The 23,425-nt window shown below is 46.3% G+C and overlaps 2 protein-coding genes across 3 annotated transcripts; one reads left to right on the forward strand and one right to left on the reverse strand.

The window, feature by feature from the left end:
• The first annotated feature begins 1,646 nt into the window (after positions 1-1,646).
• On the forward strand, positions 1,647-7,786 carry LOC108001505 (uncharacterized). The gene is made up of 14 exons (XM_062080733.1): positions 1,647-3,160; positions 3,230-3,378; positions 3,441-3,515; positions 3,812-4,685; positions 4,802-4,972; positions 5,136-5,268; positions 5,879-6,021; positions 6,319-6,445; positions 6,522-6,633; positions 6,715-6,776; positions 6,835-6,969; positions 7,054-7,182; positions 7,255-7,338; positions 7,405-7,786. Exons 1-14 carry the CDS (start codon positions 2,980-2,982, stop codon positions 7,574-7,576), a joined length of 2,547 nt encoding a protein of 848 aa, XP_061936717.1. The 5' UTR covers positions 1,647-2,979; the 3' UTR covers positions 7,577-7,786.
• On the reverse strand, positions 7,709-22,154 carry LOC108001504 (uncharacterized). Of its 2 annotated transcripts, none has more exons than XM_062080564.1 (6): positions 21,999-22,154; positions 16,172-16,249; positions 10,044-10,816; positions 9,661-9,984; positions 9,283-9,601; positions 7,709-9,220 (listed from the first exon to the last, which is right to left on the reverse strand). In XM_062080564.1, exons 2-6 carry the CDS (start codon positions 16,226-16,228, stop codon positions 8,810-8,812), a joined length of 1,884 nt encoding a protein of 627 aa, XP_061936548.1. In that variant the 5' UTR covers positions 16,229-16,249; positions 21,999-22,154; the 3' UTR covers positions 7,709-8,809. The 2 variants fall into 2 exon arrangements, with proteins under 2 accessions (XP_061936548.1, XP_016918016.1); XM_017062527.3 differs by lacking the exon at positions 21,999-22,154 and adding an exon at positions 16,615-17,653.
• Between the last annotated feature and the right edge of the window lie 1,271 nt (positions 22,155-23,425).

The raw sequence follows: 23,425 nt of genomic DNA on the forward strand, positions 1-23,425 counted from the left end.
CCGAGATTCTATTTCGACGGCACGGAAAGAAATTCTCAACAATGATTGACCGAATTTTTGGTTCCAGAAATAATTATATTAAGTAAAAGACCGATTCCTTTTATCGCGTTTTCCAAATTTTCTCCGTTTCGGATAATTTCGAAAAGAAACTTCTGCTTAATCTCAATTAACCCTCCAAATATTTCTTCACGCTCCACGAATCATTCTCCTTCGATTCCTCCCCATTTCCCTCCTTCGAATGAGCGAAAATTCCGAACGAATCGTGTCCGCGAGAACTTTTTATAAATACAAACCACCGTCCCTGCTTCTCCTCCTCGCTTTTCCTTGTAATCAGTGTGAGTAACGAAAAAAAGAAGAAGAAGAAGAAGAAGAAGAAAGAAAGAAAAAGGAAGAAGGTCGGAGTTTTCCACTTAGCGATTTGTTATTCGTGTTCCTCGGAAGTAGACAACGACTGTGGGATAAGTCGAAAGGCTTTTTCCCTTTTTTATTTCAATTTATGCCGCGAACGTGTAACGTTAAACGTGGAAAATAAAAGCGAGTAATGGAATGGAAGTGAAATTTAAAATATAAAATATCAAAAATGTACGTGATTCGCGAAAATGTATTTGGATCGATGTTAAAATCGGGAGGGATGATTTGAGTGGAGAAGGGAAAGAGAAGGGAAGGAGGGAGGGAGGAGGATAATAAATTCCCCGATTTTTGTTTAAATAATTACCGACACGTTGCACGTGTTAAAAAGTTCGTGGGATAGATTTTACATTTATTATTTGAATAATATTCGAATGGGGATACATTTTGCTAAAATTTACGGTAAACGGATCAAATGTTCCAAAATGCACCAAAATTTGTATACTTTAAAATACTTTAAAAATTACAAGAAGGGAAAGGAAGAGTGATAAAAGAGACACGGAAAAGAGGCAGCGATTTTTTTAATTAAATTTCATTATAAAATATTACAACTCCAATAATTTCAATACGCCTCACAAATTGAACGATAAACGATAAAAGAAAAATTACATTCGCGATGCACTATGAATCTTGTATCCACGAGGCGTACATCTTTGTTTTAATCACCAGCAATCCCTTTTAAGCCTCTCCCCAAGTGCATCTCCCCCCCCTTACTCTTTATCGCGGAATTTTAGGGTAAAACAAGACGAGCATTTCGCCGCAAGTTCCACATGACGTGTCACACGTGTGGAAATGTAAGGTTAAACAAGCCTTTGAGCGTGGCCCCTCCTTCGAACGAGCACAATTTTCGTTCATTATATATCCTTGGTGGGGTATAGTTTTTAAGAGAAATAAGAAAGAAAAATCTGGAAGGAACGAGATCTCGTCGATTCTTCTATCTTTTTTTTTTTTTTGAAAATAATTAATATAATATTCGTTGGCCAACGTCCAGTTACATGCCTCTTGTGAAATTTACAGGGCGTCTACGTAGATACGTAGAATGTGATTAATATATTTTACCGTTGGATGTAGAAAGGAATATATTTTTAAAAAAATAAAAATTCGTCGGCCAACATCGGCTTACGTAAAACGTGTTCTAGAAATCTATAAAACGTAGAATCTAATTAACAATTTTAACTATTGGATGTAAGAATTCGTCAATTTCTATATTTAAAAGAAAATAAAAATTGGTTGGCCAACATTAGCTCACATAAAACGTGAAATTTACATTTATGAAACGTAGAATCTAATTAACTATTTTAACTTATTAGACGTAGAGAGCGATCAATTTTATTTTTAAAATAATAAAAATTCGTTGGCCAACATTTATGTAAAACCTGTTCTCGAAATTTATATCTATAGAATCTAATCAACTGTTTTAATCGTTGCACGTAGGGATTTCTAAATTTCTAAGTTTTTAAACATTCGTTTATCTATTTACGAAACGTAAAACTTCGTCACAAGGCGCAACAATGAATGAAAATGTTCGGGCCATCCCTAATTATAATATTTCAAAAAAGAAATAAACGATAAAACTCTTTGGAATCGCGAATCAATCTTGCATCGCTTCGAATTTGGCGCGCGGTGAAGGGAACTAGATGGTCGAGACCGACTAGGTGAAATATCGATACGCGCTGCCACGCGCTGCCTACTTCACGCGACACGACGAACGTCACTTGTCACGCGTCAAAAACATGGTGCGATGAAAGCGAAGTCGAGAGGAACGATGATGACGATTTACCGCGGCGATTGATTGATTGCGACGAGAGAAATAAACCGGGCTTGATTCCGGCTTCGGTTGTTTCCACGCGCGAAAAAAGAATTATCGAAGGGCCAAGCTTGCTCGTCGGTAAAAACGATTTCGCGTATCCTATATATTTCGACTACAACGAAACCGTTCACATCCATCGATCCGTCGGTTAATCGAACGAGTATCGAGGCCGAGCAATTCTCATTCTCGAGAAATAGAAATATCTTTAAAGCGAAAAGATCTGAAGAGAGAGAGAGAGAGAGAAGAAAGGGAGAAAGAAATATCGTTCGCAACGATGTTCTGCCTCTATCGGAAGACGCAATTGTGCGAAGATTCGGAATGGCTGAGCTTGGCATTGGAAGTTTTCACGAGGGCTCATCGTTTGTTGAGAAATTTCGTGGACTTTTACAAGTTGGTCCCCCGATAAAAAATAGATGGAAAAAAATATTTTTTTTTTTAAATATAAACGGGTTCGTTCATTAAGAAGAAACAAACATCCATCCAGGTTCCACTCGAAGAAGTGTTTCGCGATTAATTACGAGTCGATCCCTTTGCACGGTGCTCTGGACGTTGTCACCGCCTCGACCGCATCGATAATCTGCGTGAGCGTGTTGAAAAAAAAGTGCCAACAATCGGATCTCTACCAAGACATGTCCCCTTGCGTTCGGTGTCAAGACTTTGACGTTTTGCCGGACGAGGTGGTTCGCAAAGTGAGCGGAAAGAAAGAAACGTTTTCTAAAATGTCCCTAAGATAAAACGTCCCCTTCCCTTATTAGACGGACATGATTCTGTTGTGCCTGCAAAACCCAAACGACATCGAAAACATTATATGCCGGATAAAGGACGTGTTGTACATTTTGGAAAGGTTGGCGCCGTGCAGGATGTCGGAGAAAATTCATATCTTGTCGCTTCTACTCAAGGAAATAGTGAAGAAGCTCGTCTGCCCTTTCCAAACTCTGGAAGGTAATCCGTGCAAAGAAACGAGCGATTCTTTCCCCCTTAATTCTCTCCCATTTTTCATCGCTTCCCCAGAATCGTTCGACAATACGCAAATCAAGATGATACTGAACCTCGTGAACAACTTTATTCGGGACTGGAGCGAGAAGAGGTCCAAATCCTATCCCTCTCTCAGGATATGCAGATTCTGCGACCACGTCATCGCTGAAACTACTCGACAATGGGTACGTGCCTTAACCTTAAGTTGTCTTCTCTCATTTCTCTAATTTCCGCGCCCACCTCTCAGGGGACATTTTGCTGCGAGGAGGCGTTCAAGTTCAACAACATCCGGATCGAGTGGGTCCTCCGTCAATCGATATCGGTCAGTCCATTTCTCCTTCGCGACTTTCGTCACGACAGTTCGAAAACCGCCCGCATTCCACTCTTTCGACGCCATCTTTCCATCCTCTCCTATATACACGTTTTCAACGTATGTACACAGGATTGGTAAGTACACGTTACCCGAGTATATTTAAAATTGGAAACGGGAACATGAATGTAATAACGCTAATTCCAAAAATATCGGAAATCGATCGGAACGATTTATTCGATCATTCGTGACGGGAGTCGGACAAAAACGAGTCCTCGAATCCTTAAAAATCCCGAAAAACGGAGCAGGATGCGAGCAAAGTGCCGCGGGACCCGGGCCCGTCCAAGGATCCCAGATCCCTGAGGGAGGAGCAATTCTTGGACACCGAGGAGGGGACCCGGCGCTCGGTCGAAACCGAGGAGGAGGCGAGGGGCCACAGGGCTCCCCCGAGGAGGGGGGACCGGCACGAGGAGGGGAGGGACTCGCCCTCGAGGAGGGGTCCCGAGTCGGGGGGCAGGGCGGCGGACGGGGCGCCACGGTCGCCGGCGGAGGGCGAGGAGGGTGGCTCCCCTCCGGCGAGGGTGGGTCCCGAGCACGAGGAGGGGGGGAGGAGGGTCAGGGGGAGGTGGAGGGCGCGGGACGAGGCGGGGGCGGACGAGAGCGGCGGGAGGGGGGGACCGGAGGACAGGTCGCCGGGGGGGAGGGAGGGACAGAGGAGGAGGAGGTTGTACAGGGACGAGGGGTCGCGAGCGGGGGAGGGCAAGTCGGACGAGGAGGAGGGCAGGCGTCCGAGGGGGAGGGGAAAGGGTAGGGGGCGGAGGGCGGATGCGGAGGCGGGGGAGGAGGAGGAGGAGGCGGCGGAGGAGGAGAGGGCGGCGAGGGGGAGGAGGGGGAGGAGGGCGAACCCGAGGAGGGGGAGGGAGGAGGGTGAGCGGGAGGGCGAGGGGGAGGCCGAGGGGGGGAGGGCGAGCGAGAGGAGCCGGAGGGGGCGGAAGGAAGGGAGGAAGAAGAGGGGGGAGGCGGAGGAGGGGGTGGAGGGGGAGGAGGTTAAGGGGGGAGAGGGCGAGAGAAGGAAGAGGAAGAAGAAGATAGATTTTGAGAGCGAGAAGAAGAAGGTGACGTACAAGTTGGAGGAGGAGGAGGAGGAGGAGGAGGAGGAGAAGAAGAAGAAGAAGAAGAAGGGTAATCGTTTCTTTTCTTTTCTTTTTTTTCTTTTTTTTGAATAAAAATTTTTCCCCAATAAAATAAAATATTGAATTTTAAAACTTTCTCGATCGATAAATTTTGTTTTGGTCCAGCGGTTGAAATAAAGCCGGAGGAGAAAGCGTTGATAGAGGACGAGAAAGAGATCATCGAGTTGGTGAAGAAGGAGCGGGAGAAAGAAATCGATTTGATCAGGGTGAAGGAGTACGTGAAGCCGATCGTGTTCCCTTACAAGAAAGTGGTGAAGGTGTACGAGAAGCCGATCGGTAAACCGATCCTTTCTATTTCTCGTCTCTCCTTTTTCTCTCCCTCGAAATTTCCGAAATTCTGCCACGATCGAATCGGTCGATCGAATGGGAACCGTTATCGCGGTTTCGAGCGCCCCTCGAGGCCTCTCGCGAGCCCTCGCGTGAAATTTCTACGTTACAGAGGAAACCACGATCAAGTACCAATTATCAAACCCGCTGTTCGTGAAGCTCGGCTGGACCGTGCTCCCCGTTTCGAAAATCATGAGGAAAGTTATCGAGTATCAAACGAATCCTGCCAAACCTCATCTCGATTGGTACGTTTCGAGCATTGTGAATTCGAAATCGAATCCTCGATTCCCTCCTTCTCCCATTTTACTCTTATATATTACGTTTTTAAAGAGAATTAATCAATAATTAATGTTTGCTCCGTTTTAATGAATATTACAGTCCCATGATTTATTACGAGTATGCACGTACCCGATTAAAACGAAATTTAAAGCAAACTTTATCCGTTTTCTTTTTCCTTTTTTTATAATTTATACAATTTCGAGATATAAGATTCGAGATACATCCAAGATTAAACACATCGAGGATATATATATATATATATATCGGGTTTCGATCGACGAGGAAACTCGTCATCCGTGGAATTCGATCACGCGAAACAGCTCGTTAAATTTTATGCATCGGCGAATTTGATTTTGCCAGCTCGAGGATTACCGCGATGGCCGTATCGACGATTTCTCGTCCCCATTAACGAGCGATAAAAAGAGAAGAGAGCGAGTTTCCCCACGCGTTAACTCGCGAAACGAATCGTTCGTTTCTTCTTCGATCGAAAATCTCGATTCAAAGAATCCCGACTCGCCAATTATTCAACTCGAACAACCCGTTCCAAGATTGTTCACGATTGAGTTCGATCGCCAGGTTCAAGAAATACAGGCTCGAAAGGAGGCTGTACTACAACGACAAGCGCATCTTCATGAACTTCTCCGGCGCAAGATCGGCGGAAATATATTACCCGAACGGGAGCCTTGCCATTAAATTCAGCAGGCCGCCTGAGCGAGACTGTAATTATCAATGTTACCATTCCCTATTTGGAAATCGATAATCTCGTTGAAGGTTGAAGCATCGTTGAAAGCCTCGGTATTTCGAAAATTTCGAGTCCCTCGATGAACCTTCAGCTCGGATGATCGATCGTGCCAGAGGGCTGCCAAAAAAAAAAGAAAGAGAAAGAGAGAAAGCAAAAGAGCGATAACGCAGATGTAAATAATCATTATTTTTTTTTTCGGCAACCCTGATTATCGAGAGGAGCGAGCGAGCGGAGGGAAGAGAAAAAGGGAATGATCGGAAAAATCGGTTTCAAGACGATATGTATACTGTATTCAGCCCAGGGGGCAAAGATTTCATGGGCGTGAAGAGGAAGTCCCAGATCATCGCTGTGTTCGACACGATGGGGAACGGTGCCGTGTTCGACGAGGAAGGAAAGACGAGGTGAGGGGAAGAAAGAATCTTTGACCAACGTCTTCCTCCGTTTCCCCTCGACCGACTTTGTTTTCTCTCGTTCAAGGATCTCGTTCAACCAGATCGGCGGTGTTTGGCAGGATAACCCGACCGGCATCCCCCTCACGTGGAGATGGGACATATTCGAAAGGACGCCGATACTGGAGAGCGTGTACGTGGTGGGTGGCCGTTGCTCTCGTTATTGCTCATCTCCTCTCGTTAATTAAGTTGAACAAGATCCTCCCCTTTCCTTCTCGCAGGAGAAATCTGCGGCCCATTTGGAGAAATATTTCTACTCGCCGACGATGAAGATGTTCAAGAGGTAAGGACGATCGAGCGGAAAGGAAACAACGCCGTTCACACTTCTTGTTTGCGCGCAGCAACAAAGCGTCCACGCCTTCGCTGGTTTCGCGAACCAAGGAGAAGAAGACGGAGGACGCGAAGCCTGTCGTCGAGGAGGAGTACTACGAGGAGAAAGAGGAGGAGGAGGAGAAGGCGCAGGAGGTCGAGACCGAGTAAGGATAAATGGGCTCTCGTAATCGAACGATCGTCGATCGCTTTCGTTGCTTCGTAATTGAGAGCGAAATTGTGTCGAACAGGCAAATTTACTCGAGCGATGCGTGCTACTTGAAACCGATCTTCGTGCAAATGAACGATTACATAAGTTTGAAAATTTTGAATCGGCGCACCGTCACCCTTCGATTCCTGGCCAACACGAAAAATGTGAGGTAAGTCTTTCTCTCTGTTTCATCAATTTTAACAGCCAAATAACCAAAGCTGAGGTTATCGGAATTTATCAGAATAGAGCTCGGCACGATCTTGAATTTGACCAAGGAGGTGGGATTCTATTTCGTCGATATGAGGGTGAAATTCAGTTTACTGAAGTGAGTTTGAAAATTACAACCTTCCGATGATACGTCGAAGTAATATTCTCCTTTGCTCGCCGACAGATGCAAGTTCGACGATCCGATCCACATAAGGCCCGACAGTAGCGTGTACAACATATACAAGGAATTGGAAAAAATCAAAAAGGTGGCCAAGCAACGGGAGAATATGATGGAGAAGTACAGACCGTACTTGCAGACTTGGAAACTGATGGGGACTAGATGTAATCCCCGATAATTCCGTTTCGTTCCCACCGATTCCCTCGCTGTCGGATCTCTCTCTCTCTCTTTCTCTCATAAAACAAAGGAATAACATAAGAGGGGAGGGGTGGGAGAGCGAAGAAGAGGATCATTACATTACGCATTAGGATTTATATAAATAAAAACGAGTATGTAATTGAAATAATCATGAAGTAAAAATCAGAATCGTTGCCTCGGTGTAAAAAAACGCTTTTCCTCGCGTCTCGTCGCATGCGCGTACAACTCGCCCGCGCATGCGCGTATCGCGATCGCATCGTCCAATTATATCCATTCGTGTCGTGCTCGTGTATGCGTGTGTGTGTATGTGTGTGATGTGTGTGTATGCGCATGCGCTCAAGCACATACTCGAAACACGTTATCCCCCACGTGTCATCTAGAAGGGGAATACTTAAAATATCGAATATCTTAAATAATTAAATAGGAGGAGGGAGATAGGGATAGAGACGAAACAATTTCGATTTCGAATAAATTAGGTTAGTCGGATTCGATCGTGAGAAAGGGCGCTTAGTTAGAGAAACAAATAAATAATAATAATAGTAATAATAATAATAGTAATAATAATAATAATAGTAATAGTAGTAGTAGTAGTAGTAATGGAATAGTAATAATAATAATAATAATAATAATAATCGTCACGGGTTCCAACAATAGTCGACGAGAGGAGAACCCGTGGCTCGCTAAACGAGATTGAGGTACGAAACGAAGTTTTGAGAAGAAAATACAAGGATAAATACCCTTCTCGTATAATAAGTATACGAACGTGTGTGTGTCTGCGCGTGTGTGTATATGTGTGTGTGTAGATATGTATATAAATAATCGAGTAGGGCGTCCTACCACTTCCGACTTATTTACAATGCCCTTCGAGACTGTTCCGAGGCGATCAACCTTATTCCCCTTTTCCTTTTCTTTTCCCTCTCTTTTCTCGCTTTTCTCTTCCTAAGCGTAACGCTTATTTACACGTTTCCTTTTATTACCCGTTTTGTTCCATCCGTTCTTCGAGCAAGTGGATGGGGAGTGGGGGAAGGAGCAAAGTGGGAAATTGGGAGGAGGGGAAGAAGAAACGGAGAGAACGTTTGCGTGTCGGGTCTGTGATTGTTTCCATCGCATGTATATATATGCATATACGTATATACACATATATATATACACGTATGCAGCGTGTCCTCGAGATCCTGTTGAAACGTCCATATTAACCCGACCATACGATCTCTCAGTTGGCCACCTTGACGAACTCTGGGTTGGAAACGGGGCAGTTCTCGGGCGCGTACGCCGGGTGGACGAAGCCGCCGCCCGCCACCATGTTCTTCCGGTCGACGGCCCGCACCCTGACGAAGAGGAAGGCCGCGACCAGGGAGGCGACCACCACGACGAGCAGCAGCATGACCAGGCCACCCACGAAGCCCGGCAAGCTCATGCAGATGGTCTCGGGGTCGCTGGACGCGGCCGCGTTCTGTATCACGACCGTGGTGTCGTTGCTCGAGTTGGTCGTCCCCAGGGCGAAGTTCACGTCGCCCGGCGCCACCACTTGGATCGTCCTCGACGTGTTCACGTCCGTCATCTCTTGCGCCGCCCTCTTGTACACGCGCCCGACCTTCACCAGGCTCACGATCGTCCGCTCCATCTGCCAACGACACGTAAATAAAGAAGCCCGACGATAAACAACCTCCTCCCAAGTGTACTCACGGGCTCGGGCAGGCCGTCGACGGATCTTCGCCTCCTGGCTCCCCTCAGCTCGGCCGGGAACCCCTCGACCGACCTAGGCCGGCCGCCCAGCGTTGCCAAGTTGCCCTCCAGCTCCTCGGAAGCGGCGCTCCCCTTCCTCTTCACGGTCTGGTAGGCGGCGGCCGGGTGGCCGGGGAGGGGCGGCGGCGGGAGGTGGATGGCGTCCTGCTGCTGCGGGCTCTGGGGGGGGCTGCTCGCGGTCGCGTCGCCCGGCGTCGAGCTCGGCGACGAGGACGAGGTCTGCGCCTGCGGCGCCGGCACCACGTCCGCGTTCTGCTCGCTGCCCCCCAAATTCCAATGAGACATTTCCCAAACTCCCCCCTCCACTGCTGTACCTACCTGTAGGCGCCGGCCGGGCCGCTGGGGTGGCGAGGGTCGGCGAAGGCGGGCGGCACGCCGTACTCGGGGACGGGCGGGGCCCCGTACTCGGGGCCCAGGCTCTGGTGGACGGGCGGGGCGGCGTAGTCGTGGGCGAGGCCCGGCGCGGCGGGCGCGCCGTACTCGAGGCCCGGGTGGCCGCACTTGGGCTCGGGGCAGTTGTAGCGGCAGACCTGGATCACGCACTGGAAGTGGACGTTCATGCTGTCGGGGAACTTGAAGGCTTGGAAGTAGGCGAAGCTGACGACCGAGGCGCTCGGGCCGAAGTTCTTTATCTTCTGGAACCTGGAACGATCGAGGGATTAAGAGGGCGATCCGGGGCGGGATCCGGGGGGACGTCGCACCTGGACATGATCTTGGGCCTGACGACGCAGCCGTACTGGTCGACCAGTTGGATGGGCGCCCTCTTGCCGTCGTGGGCGACGCAGTTCCTCACCAGCATGTCGAACTTGTTCTCGTCGTCCTTGATGGCCAGCACCATGGTCATGGTCTGGCCTATCTTCACTATGCCCGAGACCTCGCTAGCCCAGGGCCCCTTGCCCACCTGTATCTGCATCCAGCACTGCAGGTTGTCGCCGAGGAAGTTGGCGGTGACCGCGTGCAGCATGTCGACCTGGAACGGCCTGAACGTGACCGCCTTCTCGTAGAAGTCGTACCAGGTGCACCTCAGCTTCCTGGCCTGGTCCCACACCTCCTGCACGTACGGGTCGTACTGGACGATGATCGTGTTCTCGACGTAGCTGCCCGAGGGAGTGGGCGCCCCGTAAGCGGCCACGTTGTGATTGGCCGAGGAGCTCATCCCGCACGAGTTGAGGAATATCTCGAAGGTGGCGCTCAGGTGGCCCGTGCCGGGCTTCAAGTGGACGCAGTGGGGGTCCGAGTAGAAGCCCTTGCTGAAGATCATCCCGTAGAACGGCCTGTCGAACTCGATGTTCACGCGCATGTGCGTCTTCTCGCACTGCACTTGGAGGTGCTTGATCTGGGGAGTGTCGGGCGAGGCGAGCGGCCAGTTCTCCTCCGCGCCGTGCGCGTACTGCGCGCCGCCCGCCCCGTAAACCGACCTGTGCTCCAACGGGAGGGCGCTGCTGTCCACCAGCGGCGCCTCGCACCGCGCCCTCTGCGAACAAGAGGAAAGTTTTAGTAATTGGTTCGAGGCGAGTGGAATTCGATCGTTCGAACGGTCTCGCGAATAGAAATGGAACGACGCGTCGAGTCTGGATTTCCATCAACGCGATTTTGGGAATAGTTTGAGGATAGGGATAATAAGTTGTATTCGACGAATTCTGTTTTCAACGTTTCGAAATCCTCGTTCTTGTCCCACGAACGGTGGCTCTAGCAAGCCGGTTCTTCCCGAACGAATGAGCTCGCATCACGAATTCCACGTTGCGACGTTGCTCGAGGTTCAATCGTTTCAGAGTTGGACTAATCTTGTCCCTGTTGCGCAATAAATATATGTATATATATGGAGAGAGTTGTTAAAATCGAGGCGTCGAAGGATCGAGAGCAACGATCCGTCGTTGAAATGCAATCGTGTCGAACCAACGCCCACGGATTCTACAAATTCCAGGTTGAATACGAATTACGCGCTTTCCCCTCCCGGATAAAATCCCTAGCTCGAAATTTTTCTCACGTGCCGCCGGATCATTGACACGCTTCTTCTTCGCGTTGGCAGGCTTCGACGAGGAAGGGAAGAAGGGAGCGATCGTTCTAAAAATAAAAATAAATAACTGTAAAGAGCAGTTACGGTCAGGTTTTTCGAGTTTCCAGTTACGGAAAGAGTTACGAAATCGAATCGTCTTCCAAAAGCTCCTCTCGAAAATTTTCAACGCGAGTCACTTTCGCGACGCCGTTCGATCGAGGAAGCCAGGATCGGTTTCACTTTTCCATTGTCATCGGCCGCCGACTTTCACCTTCCGGATTTCCTTCGAGAATCCTTGGAAAAATCGCTTCGGTCGAGATTTTTAAAGTTTCGAAATGCGGGTGGCGAGTGGGAAAGTGAGGTGACGCGATTTTTGCCAAGAGAAATCGCAATGCCTTCGTGTGCATATGTGTACACATGGCGGCGGAAATGTGGGTCGGGTCACTGGCAGTGTCGCTCGAGAAATTCGTTTCTTTTCGGCTCCAACAACATCGACGTTTACGGTCCCAGATATTAGATCCCACATTGGACGAACTCGATTATTAAGATTAAAGTGGATCGCGGAGATAACGGATGTCGGAGAAAGCTGTAGCTGCGTTTGTTAAAAGTGACATCGCGATGCGATTTTTAGACCAGCTTCGTTATTTCCTCCGTATTTATTATCCGTATTTATTATCTTGTCAGTTGCTATATTATTATTATTTCCTTTGTTTTCTCTTTTCCGATCCAATTCCTCGCATTTCCAAAGCTTCGTATTTTGATTAATCTCTCGTACTGCAACGTGGAAGGATTTATTTTTCCATTGCTCGAAAATCGGGAATGGCGGGAAAGTCGGGGTCCAATTAAAACGCGTGAGAATCGGGTTGAGAAGCCGGCGGGGAGGGATTTTAATTAAAGAAGAACACCGCTGCTGTGCGAAACGAACGACCGTGCATTAAGCGCTTCCTTCTCCGCATTTAAGTTTAAAAGTTTTCGGATCTCACCTTGTCTCTCTATTTTTATTTTTATTCTCCCTCAATTCGATCGATTGGGAGAGAAACGAGCGTTGAAAAGAGCGGCGTGAAACGTTAATCTGCTCGCTCGAAAATCCGGCGTTCTCGAATTACGGCAGAGATTAGCGCGACAGAGTGGAAAGTCGGCGGTAGCCCGCAAGATTGCCAACCGATTACCTCCTTCTTTCCCTTTTTGTCTCGACCGCCTGGTATTTGTTTCGGTATCGAATGACGAGTTTTCACTGATCCGGATGATTCCACCATCGCCTCCCGAATAACGCGGTTCTCTTTCTCGTTTGGGAATAAAAAGGAGGATTGTCCACGCGACGAGGATTATAACGCAATTAGAAATCGCCTCGATTCCGCCGTTCCAGTGAATTATTCGGTAAGAGGAGGTCGGGTCATTTTGGAAAATTCCATGTTTGGCGCGCCTTTCCTCGATCACTGACTTTTGTAATTTTTTAAGAAAGGGAGAAACAGGAGGAGGGACGATATAACGCGCCATATAACGCTCGAGGCGCCACCTGTCTGCCTCTGTTTACATTAATTCCCATATTTCAGCCGTAATGTAATTTCAGCAGCGACGAGTCGGATTCTTTTTTATTTCGCCGCGTTTCGTCGCGTCCCGGCTCGCCTAGGAACACGATATTTCAACAGAAGCGAGGATAATAATGGTTTTAAAAGTTTCGCTCGACCTCTGAGATGAAAAGGAAAACGTAACGTAATTTGTAATCGGGCGTAGCTTTTTTTCTCGAGTATCGCGTTTACGTTTTTTATTATTGTTATTCGCAACGATTGTTCGTTGAAAATTCGTCAAAGGATATGAGATATTCATTAAGAGTTTATTGAAGAATGTTTATTCGAAAGATCGATATGAAATATTTGTTAAAAGATATTCGAAAGATCGATGTGAAATGTTCGTTGATGGATGTTCCAAGGATCGATACGAAATTTTCATTAAAGAATATTCGAAATATCGATATGAAATTTTCATTAAAGAATATTCCAAGGATCGATACGAAATTTTCATTAAAGAATATTCGAAATATCGATATGAAATTTTCATTAAAGAATGTTCGAAAGATCCATGTGAAATTTTCACAATTTTAAAGAATATTCGAAGGATCGATACGAAATTTTCATTAAAGAATATTCGAAATATCGATATGAAATTTTCATTAAAGAATGTTCGAAAGATCCATGTGAAATTTTCACAATTTTAAAGAATATTCGAAGGATCTATATGAAATATTTGTTGAAAGATATTCGAAAGATCGATATGAAATTAAATAATGTTCGAAGGATCCATGTGAAATTTTCATTGAAAAATGTTCCAAGGATCGATATGAAATATTCGTTAAAGAATATTCGAAAAATAGATATGAAAATTCGTAATGATCCAAGGATCGATATGAAATTTTCATTAAAGAATATTCGAAAAATAGATATGAAAATTCGTAAAGAATGATCCAAGGATTGATATAAAATTTTCATTAAAGAATGTTCAAAGGATCCATATGAAGTTTTTATTAAAGAATATTCGAAAAATAGATATGAAAATTCGTAAAAAATTCGTAAAGAATGATCCAAGGATCGATACGAAATTTTCATTAAAGAATGTTCCAAGGATCTATATGAAATGTTCGAAAGATCGAAATGTTCGTAAAAAATTCGGAAAGAGCGATCCAAAAAATCGATATAAAATTCTTTCATAAAATGTTTTCCCAACGACTCGAAAAGGGATCAATCACATGCCTCTGTACACTAATTTGATCGTCCTTTGGAACGCAGTGATTCCAACTACAAATACTATAACTTTCCACAATTATCTCTTTCCAATATTCACAAAACGATACTACTTCTCCTTATAATTTATCACTTCCTCAAAACTACCTACAAACCTATCCTTCAAATCACGCTCTCCTATCCACTTCTTTCTTATTACCCCCTAAACGTAACAAACTAGACATAATAAACTCGAGATGAAAATAAAATAAAGAAGAATAACAAGAGATCCATCTAAATCTTGCTCGAGAGAGAGTCGATAACCTCCCCCGTTCAAATTTCCGCGAGAAAAACCTCTAAATAGAAGAAGAAAAAGAAGAAAAGTATCGAAGAGTCGTGTGTGATCGTTTCGCGTGAAAAAGGCCTGGGCTGGAGGAAAGAAAGAAGGAAAGAAAGAAAGGAAGGAAGGAAGAAGGAGACGAGAGACCGTTTCTCGGGAAAGAAAGCCGGCGATGGAAAAGAAGTGGATCCTCCGGTTGGAACTCGACTAGAGTCTGACCCGCTATATATCTCGTTCCCTTGGAAGAGGGGGAGACGCTGGTGGAACAGGGGCGAGGGAGGGGGATCGTCTAGAGAGCGTATAGTCGAAAGAGGGCATCGCGTCCGGCGCGATGACCCACTATCTTCGCTTCGCCTGCTCAACCGTATAGTTAACACACCGGTGCTACAACGTGGTAGCCTGCTACCTGCCACCTGTGCTGCAGCCCGTGCAAGCCTGTGCCCGCCTTCATTCACTCACCCCCCCCTCCTCGAGATTCTCGAGAATGGAGCGGTGAATCGACAAAAGAAGAATAAACCGGTTAATGATCCCGAATAAACTTACGTTTGTGTATATATATATATATATATTACGCGTTCTTGTTGTTACTCTTGTGTAGAAACTTTTATTCCCTTAACTTGGACCGTTAAATTCTCCCCCCCGATCTTTCGAGAAGGGGAGAATCGGATTTTAGTCGAACCTTCCTTTAGGCGAAAAAGGTGATGATAATAATTGAGAAAGTACATCGATTATATATACAACGGAAGCAAATAACGTAATAGGATTATACGAACGATAAATCTCGTTAAAAAACCCGTCCCCCAGATTTTAATTAATTGCTCGCTTTATTCCCCCATAGCCTTTTACTTTTTTCGCCGCGAATGAAAAAGATAGCGAGATACGAATTCACGAGCTCAGCTAAGAGGATTTTTCTTACCAGAAAACGGACGGTGGTCGTAGGGTGGCGCCACAAGCGATATATATATATATATATATGTGGGACAAGCGGGTGATGCCCCTTTAACGTAGTTTCTCGGCCAGCACGTGCGAATAGCGGTGTTGCGCGCGTTTAGGCGTTGGGCGAGAAAAAGAAGCGTGCGAAACAACTTCAATTTCAAACTCGTTCTTTCGCAAAATCCACGTTTCGTTATTACGCGGATACGTAATGTAATAAACAAACTCGTTGTCTTCTGGACATAAACATATATATATATATATATATATATACGAATGCGTATTGTGGCTCGAAGAGGATGACTCGGATCGGTCGATTCCAAGTTGAGCGCGCGACAATGGCATTGGAAAGAAGACGGACAGGTGCATAAATAGATTCACCTGTTTCACTCGGCTCAGGAATAACGGTCGCCGTCGCGCGACTCCGCGTCCCCGCCGGTTTAAACGAGGGGAGCAGTCGCCTTAAACGACGGTACCCGATCGTCGAATTAAACCGCGCAAAGCCACGAGCGATTTAATTAGACCGGTGCTCGGTCAGGGAAAGCGAAAGTGGAGGAGGTCGAGATCGGCTCCTCTCTCTCTCTCTCTCTCTCTCTCTCGTGCTTCTTCCTTTCTGAAATGCAATCGCGTTCGAACGAAGGAGACTTTTAAATTGACTTTTAAACGATTCGCATCGTTTACCGGGCTATTAAAAAGAATCGAATTGTCTCGAATAAAGCGATGGATGATCGAACCGGGTTTATAGCGCGCGCGTCTAAAGAAAAGTGTTACGCGTCTGCGTAATGGTACACTTGGCAGAGAGACGAATTAATTACAAGCCGAATAATCGTAAATTGTACTCACGGCGAAAAGCAGAGGCAGCAATAAGATCAGAGTCGACTTCCGCCACGTCCTCTCCATCGTCCTCTCCGGGTCTCCTCTCTGCAATAAAAAAACGAATCCTGCTATGAAAACGGGCCACCCTATTTTCCTTCCTCCTCCTTCTCCTCAACACGCCCCCGATTCATCTTTCCACCGAACGCTGTGTCTCTTTTGTGTTCTCTTCCTTCTCTCTCTCTCTCTCTCTCCTTCCTTTCTCTTTCTCTCGATGATTCTCAGGCAACTCGCCCTCGCTTTCACGTACCACGAGGGGGGAGGGGAGAGCTTCTCAAGAGCTCAAAGGACACGAGAGGAGATGGGGGAAATTAAGCAGATTCGAGGAAAGGAATCGAAGGGTACTTTGTCACCACTTGGAAACGAAAATTGTTCACAGGCAGGGAGGGAAAGAAAGAAAAGAAGAATCGCACCTCTCTTATCCCGCGGACTCGTTCCTTCCCCGGCAGCAGAGTCCTTTCCTCTTTCTTTTCCCTTCTTCCTTTCCCCCCGTTCACCCTCGTCACGCGCGCGAGCGAAGAAAAAACTGCCACGAAACTCGCCCCGACTTTGTCATCGGGGCCTCTCTTCCTTCCCCTCCTTTCTCCCCCCTCCTTCTTCCTCTTCTCTTCCCTTGTTCCGTTCCCGGCAGGCGAGGAGAGAAGAAAAACGGATGGGAAGTGGTGTCGTGTCGAGCGAGCTACGTGTACGCGCGCGCGCGTATAGGACGGGGCCCGCTGAGAGTTGGTTCGAGGTTGGCCGACGGGGACCGACTGAAGGCGCGAGCCACGCTCGCCTCGGCCACGAGCCACGTCCCAGTGACCTACTCACGATCTCGATCGCGCTGCTCGTCCTCACCCCCTCCCACTTCCGCCTCCTGCGTAACAGGGCCCCCCCCACTCCGCCGCCGTTCCCATCCCCTCCTTTCCTACCTTCCGCTCCTCGCCTGCCCCCTTTCCTTCAACTTTCTTATCTATCTCGCCAGAGGTAAGGGAGTTCCAGAGTTTGGCGTGCGAGACGGGACGAAGCGAGAGAAGTACAGAATTATTGGAATTATGGAATAATGTGCGAAGGGAGGCGCTCTTCTTTCTCTTCATTTTCGAAAGGAAAACTTTTTAGTTGAACGATCCCTTTTGCTCGTTTCGCTTTTCTTTTTGCAATCGAAATTATTAATACGAAATTATTGGGGTTTAAGCAATAATGTGAATGAGATAAACGAATTGGAGTTTTTAATAAAAATGATCCTCATTTCTATCGATATAAAATTTGATCTTAAATTTGACCAATATATATTTATATATAATATAGGTAGTGAAAAAATTATAGTACAAAACATGAAATAAAATTAAAGATAATCAACGAGTTTCGCTATAAGCTCGTTCAACAAGTGTATAAAAATTAAATTAATAAAGCTTAAATTACAAAAAACATTAATTCACTCGATTAAAATTAAATAAATTTAAAAATGATATAATTAATACACAGTTAAAGAAATTTCGACCTTTCCAATTTTTCGGATGACGATGCTACTTGTAATTGGCCTCTTCGATCCACTTTTACACTCGGCTCGATTAAAATTAAATAAATTTAAAAATGATATAATTAATACACAGTTAAAGAAATTTCGACCTTTCCAATTTTTCGGATGCTCGTCCGTGATTGGCCTCTTCGATCCACTTTTACTCGCTCGATTAAAATTAAATAAATTTAAAAATGATATAATTAATACACAGTTAAAGAAATTTCGACCTTTCCAATTTTTCGGATGCTACTCGTGATTGGCCTCTTCGATCCACTTTTACGTCCCATTTGAATGCGAAACGAGGGGGGAATTTTCTTTCTTCGATGACAACAACGATTTATCGAACCTAGCTAAACCGGTTCCCTATTTAGCTCGTTTAATTATCCGTTAAATCTGCCCCCTGAAAAATTTTCGTAATTTCACCTTCGCCTCTCTCTCGTTACAAAACGACCCCGATCACGGATTCACTTTCACCGGCCGGCTTTATCCGCTGTTTTCGAGCGGTTATCGAGCCCAGGTGGACGCGGTGCAACCGACTTCCGGCAGATTAGCGGCAATGCGGGCGGCGGAGAATCTGGGTCGCTTTTCTCGGGATTTCGACGGGCTACGAAAAGGAAAGTGCGCGCCCCTTCTTCCCAGACAAATCCAGTTGAACGGAATTTTCGCAGGGGAGGATAGTTTTGGAAGGAGGAGGGGGAGTAGAAAGGAGAAAGCGGCCACGAAAATTAATGTTCGGGGGTCGGGCGAATCGTGGACAAGTTAGAGAAGTAGAAATTCCGTTCCGAGTCTTATATTCTTATACGAGAAATGCTGTTTCAAAATTAATATAACGTTAACGTGCCGATGTTTCGTATTTGGACGGTTTTGTACTTTTCTCGAAAGAGCACGGTACACTGGTTGTGTTATTTTAATGAGCGCCATGTAAGTTGATGAAAGCTACTGTTAAATACAAGTACGATTTGGAATGAGATAACGACCTCCTTTCCAACCGACCAACATTTTAATTGAGAGTTTAGGTAAGCGGGTACTCGAATCATCAACATTTACCGCAGACTAATAATTTTCCAATTGGAGAAAGATAATCGTGATAAGAATAATTTCCACCGTGCGAATTATTATTTCGTTTGGGGAAAAGGAAAAAAAGCTCCTCGCGATCGAGTCGAATTTCTCTTCCGCGAGAAGGAAGAATAGTTTTCTTCTTCTTCTTCTTCTTTTTTTTTGCATCCAACAACCGTGGCGACGTTCCATTCGCGCACGCGTGTCTCGAGAATGTGTCTCCCGTCCGCGTCTCACGTTCTAAATCACGAATGCGTAATGGAGAGCGAGGAAAACGTGCATCTAAACGGGGCCGGGTGCTCGATCTCTCGGATAATTTCGAAATTCTCGTCGAGACCGTTTTCCCCGGATGGGTGCAGGAAATAATTGTGCATTAAAAAACTCGGGACGACGGTGACGAGTGGGCGGAAACGTTGTTGCACAATTATTTCGTAGACACGTGTATATGTATAGGTGCATATAGGTGTGCACAGGTTCCGTCATGCGCTTCCTCTACCCTCGTTTTCGTCGGTTGAACTTGAGAGAGAGAGGGGGAGGGGAGATATCCTCATGAATTTATCATCATTGGTCGTTAAATCTTTGTACCGTTTTTTCTTCTTTCCATCAACGGCTAACCTGACCCACATTCAAAAATACCGAGGAATAATTACGTTTCTTTGCTCAAGATCCCGAGAAATTCCCTCCAAATTTGGGATAACCGCTGAAACGATAAAGAAGATGGAAGATATACGAAGGGAAACGATACAACGTATATTCTTTTTCCGATCGCGATTCTCGACTCGATTCCAATTCATAAAACGCTCGACGTCCGGGCGATTAGGTTTCGCGCAAAAAAGAATCGATCGGTGCGCCGCCATCCGTGCAAAGTGAATACTAAGGGAAGAAGAAGAAGAAGAAGGAGAAGGGACGAAGTCCCGGTTCCCTCGTCACGGAAATCAGATATCGGATGACGACGCGGCTTCCTCCTCCTCTCCTTCCCCTTATTACTATTATTATTATTATAATACCGGTGCGCGTGTGGTGCAACCCTTTTGTCGAGGCGTGACAGGTGCGAGCGCTACGTGTGACGTAACAAAGTACCGTTATAAGCACGATGCACACGCACGCATCGAGCGAGAAACCCCGGGTAAGAATGCGAGGCGAGCGAGGCGGCGCGGAACGGAACGGAACGGAATGGAACGGAACGGAACGGAACGGAACGAGGAACGGTCGCCGCGAAATTCCGTCCTTCCCGAGTGTTTGTGAAAGTGATCGTGGACGAAAGGTAAGAAAGAAGGAAAGAAAGGAAAAAGAGGAAAAAAAGGAGGAAAAGATGAGGAACCGGGCATGCTAATGGTTACGCCGTTCCACTTATCGGATGGAAAGTTAAGAGTCGAGGCACGCTCTTACGGGGCGGATTATTTTTCGAACGAAAAATCGGAGAGTCGGAGTCAATTCGTTTCCCCGAATCGTCCGGTGCGATCGTTCCCCGACCCAACGATCAACTTGGATGCGTTACTTGTTATTACGCGTTTGTAATTCGTTGTAATTCGATAATTTAGAGAAGTTTGAGGGTGTTTTATTATATTGGAGAAATTTTGGATTATATATAACCTTGGTCTCGTAGATTGAAAGTTTTCGAATATAATGCTTAAGATGATATAATTTAAGAAATAAATGAAAATTACTTCGATAGGTTACGAATTGAAGTCGATGAAAATATACGAAGAAAAATATATACTTTTTTAAATATCAATGTATAAATACGAATCTCTCAAAATTTATTCTCTGGACAAAAATTTTCAAATTTTGATCGAAGAAACAATATTTGTTAGTCAAAACTTTCTTTCTCTCTCTCTCTCTCTCTAAAATTACGTAGTTCAAAAGAAGAAACGATTTTAAAAAATTACAGAGGGAAAAATGCGCGTGTACGATTTTCAAAATGGCTAAATGAGAGAAAAGAGAAAATAGACGTAATTTTTTACGATCTGGTTAACAGGTGGAAAGAGGGGGAAGAGAATCGAGAAAGATCGGAAAACGAGATGCGTTTCGGGTATTTTCATCTCTTCTTTTTTTTTTCCTTTCCCGTAGGCAGGGAAGGAACGGAAAGCAGAAAGCGGGAAATTAAGGCAAACGGCGTGGCAACGCGGCGGAAAATTGATCTCACGTGTGGACGCGAGCAACGAGCTCCAACTTTCACGAATATTCGTCCCGCTCGTTGAAAGCGGTTCGAAATCCGGACTCGACGAAAATGCTCGCCTCTACGTTCCCGTGGAAATCGCACGCGAGATTCCATAATTTTCGTAATACATTTTATCACGAATTTCTAAGCACTTGTTCGCGGAGAAAGAGATTTCCATCCTCCTCGAGAAGTCGACCATTGGACTCGATTATTACGGCCTCTAAATCATCACGGCGTTCGTGTCGCACGAGGCTCACATGCGGCGGGATTGGATCGATTGGTACGAATGTTGAACGACACTCGTGAGACTCGTGACGGCGAAACCCCTCCCCCGGCCCCTCGTCCCCCTCCCTACCTCCCACCACGCGCGTACGAGCGCGCCAACGTCTTTCTCTGCCTACACGCGGCCTTATTCTCGGCGTAGAACCGGAGAAGGAAGGACGCCTCGAAGAGAGACGTGAGAACGCTGACACACTGACTCGCTACCCCACATACCCTTTTGCCTTTTCAACGTCTTGTCGCGTTCACGAGATCGAGGGAGTGGGGGTCGATCCGCGAGGAAGAAAACGTTACAGCTTCCGCTCTCTCTCTCTCCCTCCCTCTCTCTCTCTCTCTCTCTCTCTCTCCTTCGCCTTCCCGAAAAGAAATCCCCCGAGAAATCGAGCAGGAAATTTTTCTGCCAGAAGGATGGAAAGAATCGACGAGAAAGAAAGGAAGAAAAGGTCTATTCGGGCAATTTAAAGAGAAACTATCGGGTTGAAGCGGTTGAAAATTTTCGTGGTGTAAATGACAAAGCGGAATGATCGGGAGGAATCGACTTGCCCCATCTGTGGCAATCTTTCCTCCCTTCCTTTCTTCCTTTTTCTCGTCCACGGACGGAATGATGGTACGAAAAAGACGCGCGAGTCACCAAATAGACGGTGGGGAAAAAAACACAAATGGTTCACACATGTGCGAGACAAATTTTTCGAAAATTGTCACCGCGTCGCAAAAACCGTACGCATATACATATATACGTATATACTCAAATGTATTAGTCACTGGACGAGCCACGAACATCTCTCCAACATCTCACAAACCTTTTTTCCTATTTTTTCCGCTCTCCCTTTTCCCCGCTGCCAGTCGTTTATAATCCTATTTGGCACACACACTTAGCACTTATTCTTTTTCCTCGTTCTTCCTCCACCTCCTCCTCCTCCGCCTCCTCCTCCTCCACCTCCTCCTCCTCCCTCCTGACGCACAGACCGTTTCGGTCCAACACCCCGGGCTCGAAAATCCTCGGCTCGAGCGGAGGACGCGTGAACGCCGATTCGAGCGGGTGGGAAACACAGGCGGCGACGAGTACGCCGAGCGGATTCGTTGTGAGCTGACCAGAAACGAAACGCTGTCTATATACTCTCCCCTCTCGTCGTTTCGTCGGCTTTCACCAAAAACCCACCTCTCGCCGAAAATTCAAATTCCTCGCCCCCTCCTCCAACCACCTTCTCCGCTTCGAGAGGAAGAGGAAGTGGAAGAGGAAGAGGAGGAAGGCGTTCTCCGGCGTCCTTCGGAAAAATCTCGATTTCGAAAAGAGGATTGGACTCAAAGGGGTCGACACTCTTTCTCTTTCTTCTCTTTCTCTTAATCGAACCAGGGTGCCGGATGAATCATATATCAACGAAATTACCGCGAATCTTGGAGTTTTAAAGGAGAATTGGGGAGAGGGGGTTTCTCTTTCTCACTTTTTCAAATTTTATCGTGGAATAATATCGGATGAAAATTAGGTCATCTCGTTTTTCCAGGAAAAATTGCCGCGATCATAGAAAGTTGTTCTCGAAAACGCGCGTGTGTAATTTACGTACGTGTAAATATCGGCCTCTCCCCTTTCTCTTCTCGAGTACCGGAAGTAGAGCACGGTCAAGATAGCAGCGAAAGTTGCCAACCAGCGGCGGTTCACGGCCGCCGTAACTTTTTAACTCCTCGACCAGATACCGATTATATTCGACGATCGAGACGCCAGCCGATTAAAAACGAGTATAAAAGAAAGCTGCCTGTGCGACACAACTTGTTAAATTTTATCTTCGTTTCCCGAATGATTTTCGCTTTCGAAAACGATCGATGGACTAAGATCGATATGTTTGATAAATATGCCAGGTCTAAATCCTTGGCCTAGATCCGTTACATTATTTGACAAGAGTGTCGGGAATCGAGGAGCCTGGATATTTTTCCACAAAAAGGAGGAAACGGTTGGAGAGCGAGCGATAAATTTCGGGATATTAGACTCGTTCTTGAGGGAAATTACGACGATTCGGGGGGGGGGATCGGATCGTAATTAGCCGTTGATTCCCTCCGCCGGTTTTTCCCGCGGTTCCGATTCCGGAAGAAAGCCGAGGAATTTCGCCCAGCCGTGGAGCGGTGAAATTGCGCAATTTTTCCAGCGGCCGGTTGACGTCACCGGCCCATTCACGGGAGACCCGTGTTCGGCTTTCACACGGATCTTGCTTTGTCGTCCCCGTATTCAAACTAC

This window comes from Apis cerana, linkage group LG10, assembly GCF_029169275.1.
Source record: "Apis cerana isolate GH-2021 linkage group LG10, AcerK_1.0, whole genome shotgun sequence".
In the NCBI taxonomy this organism is placed as follows: Eukaryota; Metazoa; Arthropoda; class Insecta; order Hymenoptera; family Apidae; genus Apis; species Apis cerana.

What these genes read in the sequence shown, in the direction of transcription:
- LOC108001505 (XM_062080733.1), top strand. Translation starts at nt 2,980, where the DNA reads ATGATTCTGTTGTGCCTGCAAAACCCAAACGACATCGAAAACATTATA. An exon ending in GGTGTACGAGAAGCCGATCG is followed by an intron (nt 4,973 to 5,135) that starts GTAAACCGATCC and finishes TCTACGTTACAG; the next exon opens with AGGAAACCACGATCAAGTAC. An exon ending in GACGAGGAAGGAAAGACGAG is followed by an intron (nt 6,446 to 6,521) that starts GTGAGGGGAAGA and finishes CTCTCGTTCAAG; the next exon opens with GATCTCGTTCAACCAGATCG.
- LOC108001504 (XM_062080564.1), bottom strand. Translation starts at nt 16,228, where the DNA reads ATGGAGAGGACGTGGCGGAAGTCGACTCTGATCTTATTGCTGCCTCTG. An exon ending in AGGCCCAAGATCATGTCCAG is followed by an intron (nt 9,985 to 10,043) that starts GTGCGACGTCCC and finishes CGATCGTTCCAG; the next exon opens with GTTCCAGAAGATAAAGAACT. An exon ending in TCGACGGCCTGCCCGAGCCC is followed by an intron (nt 9,221 to 9,282) that starts GTGAGTACACTT and finishes TGTCGTTGGCAG; the next exon opens with ATGGAGCGGACGATCGTGAG.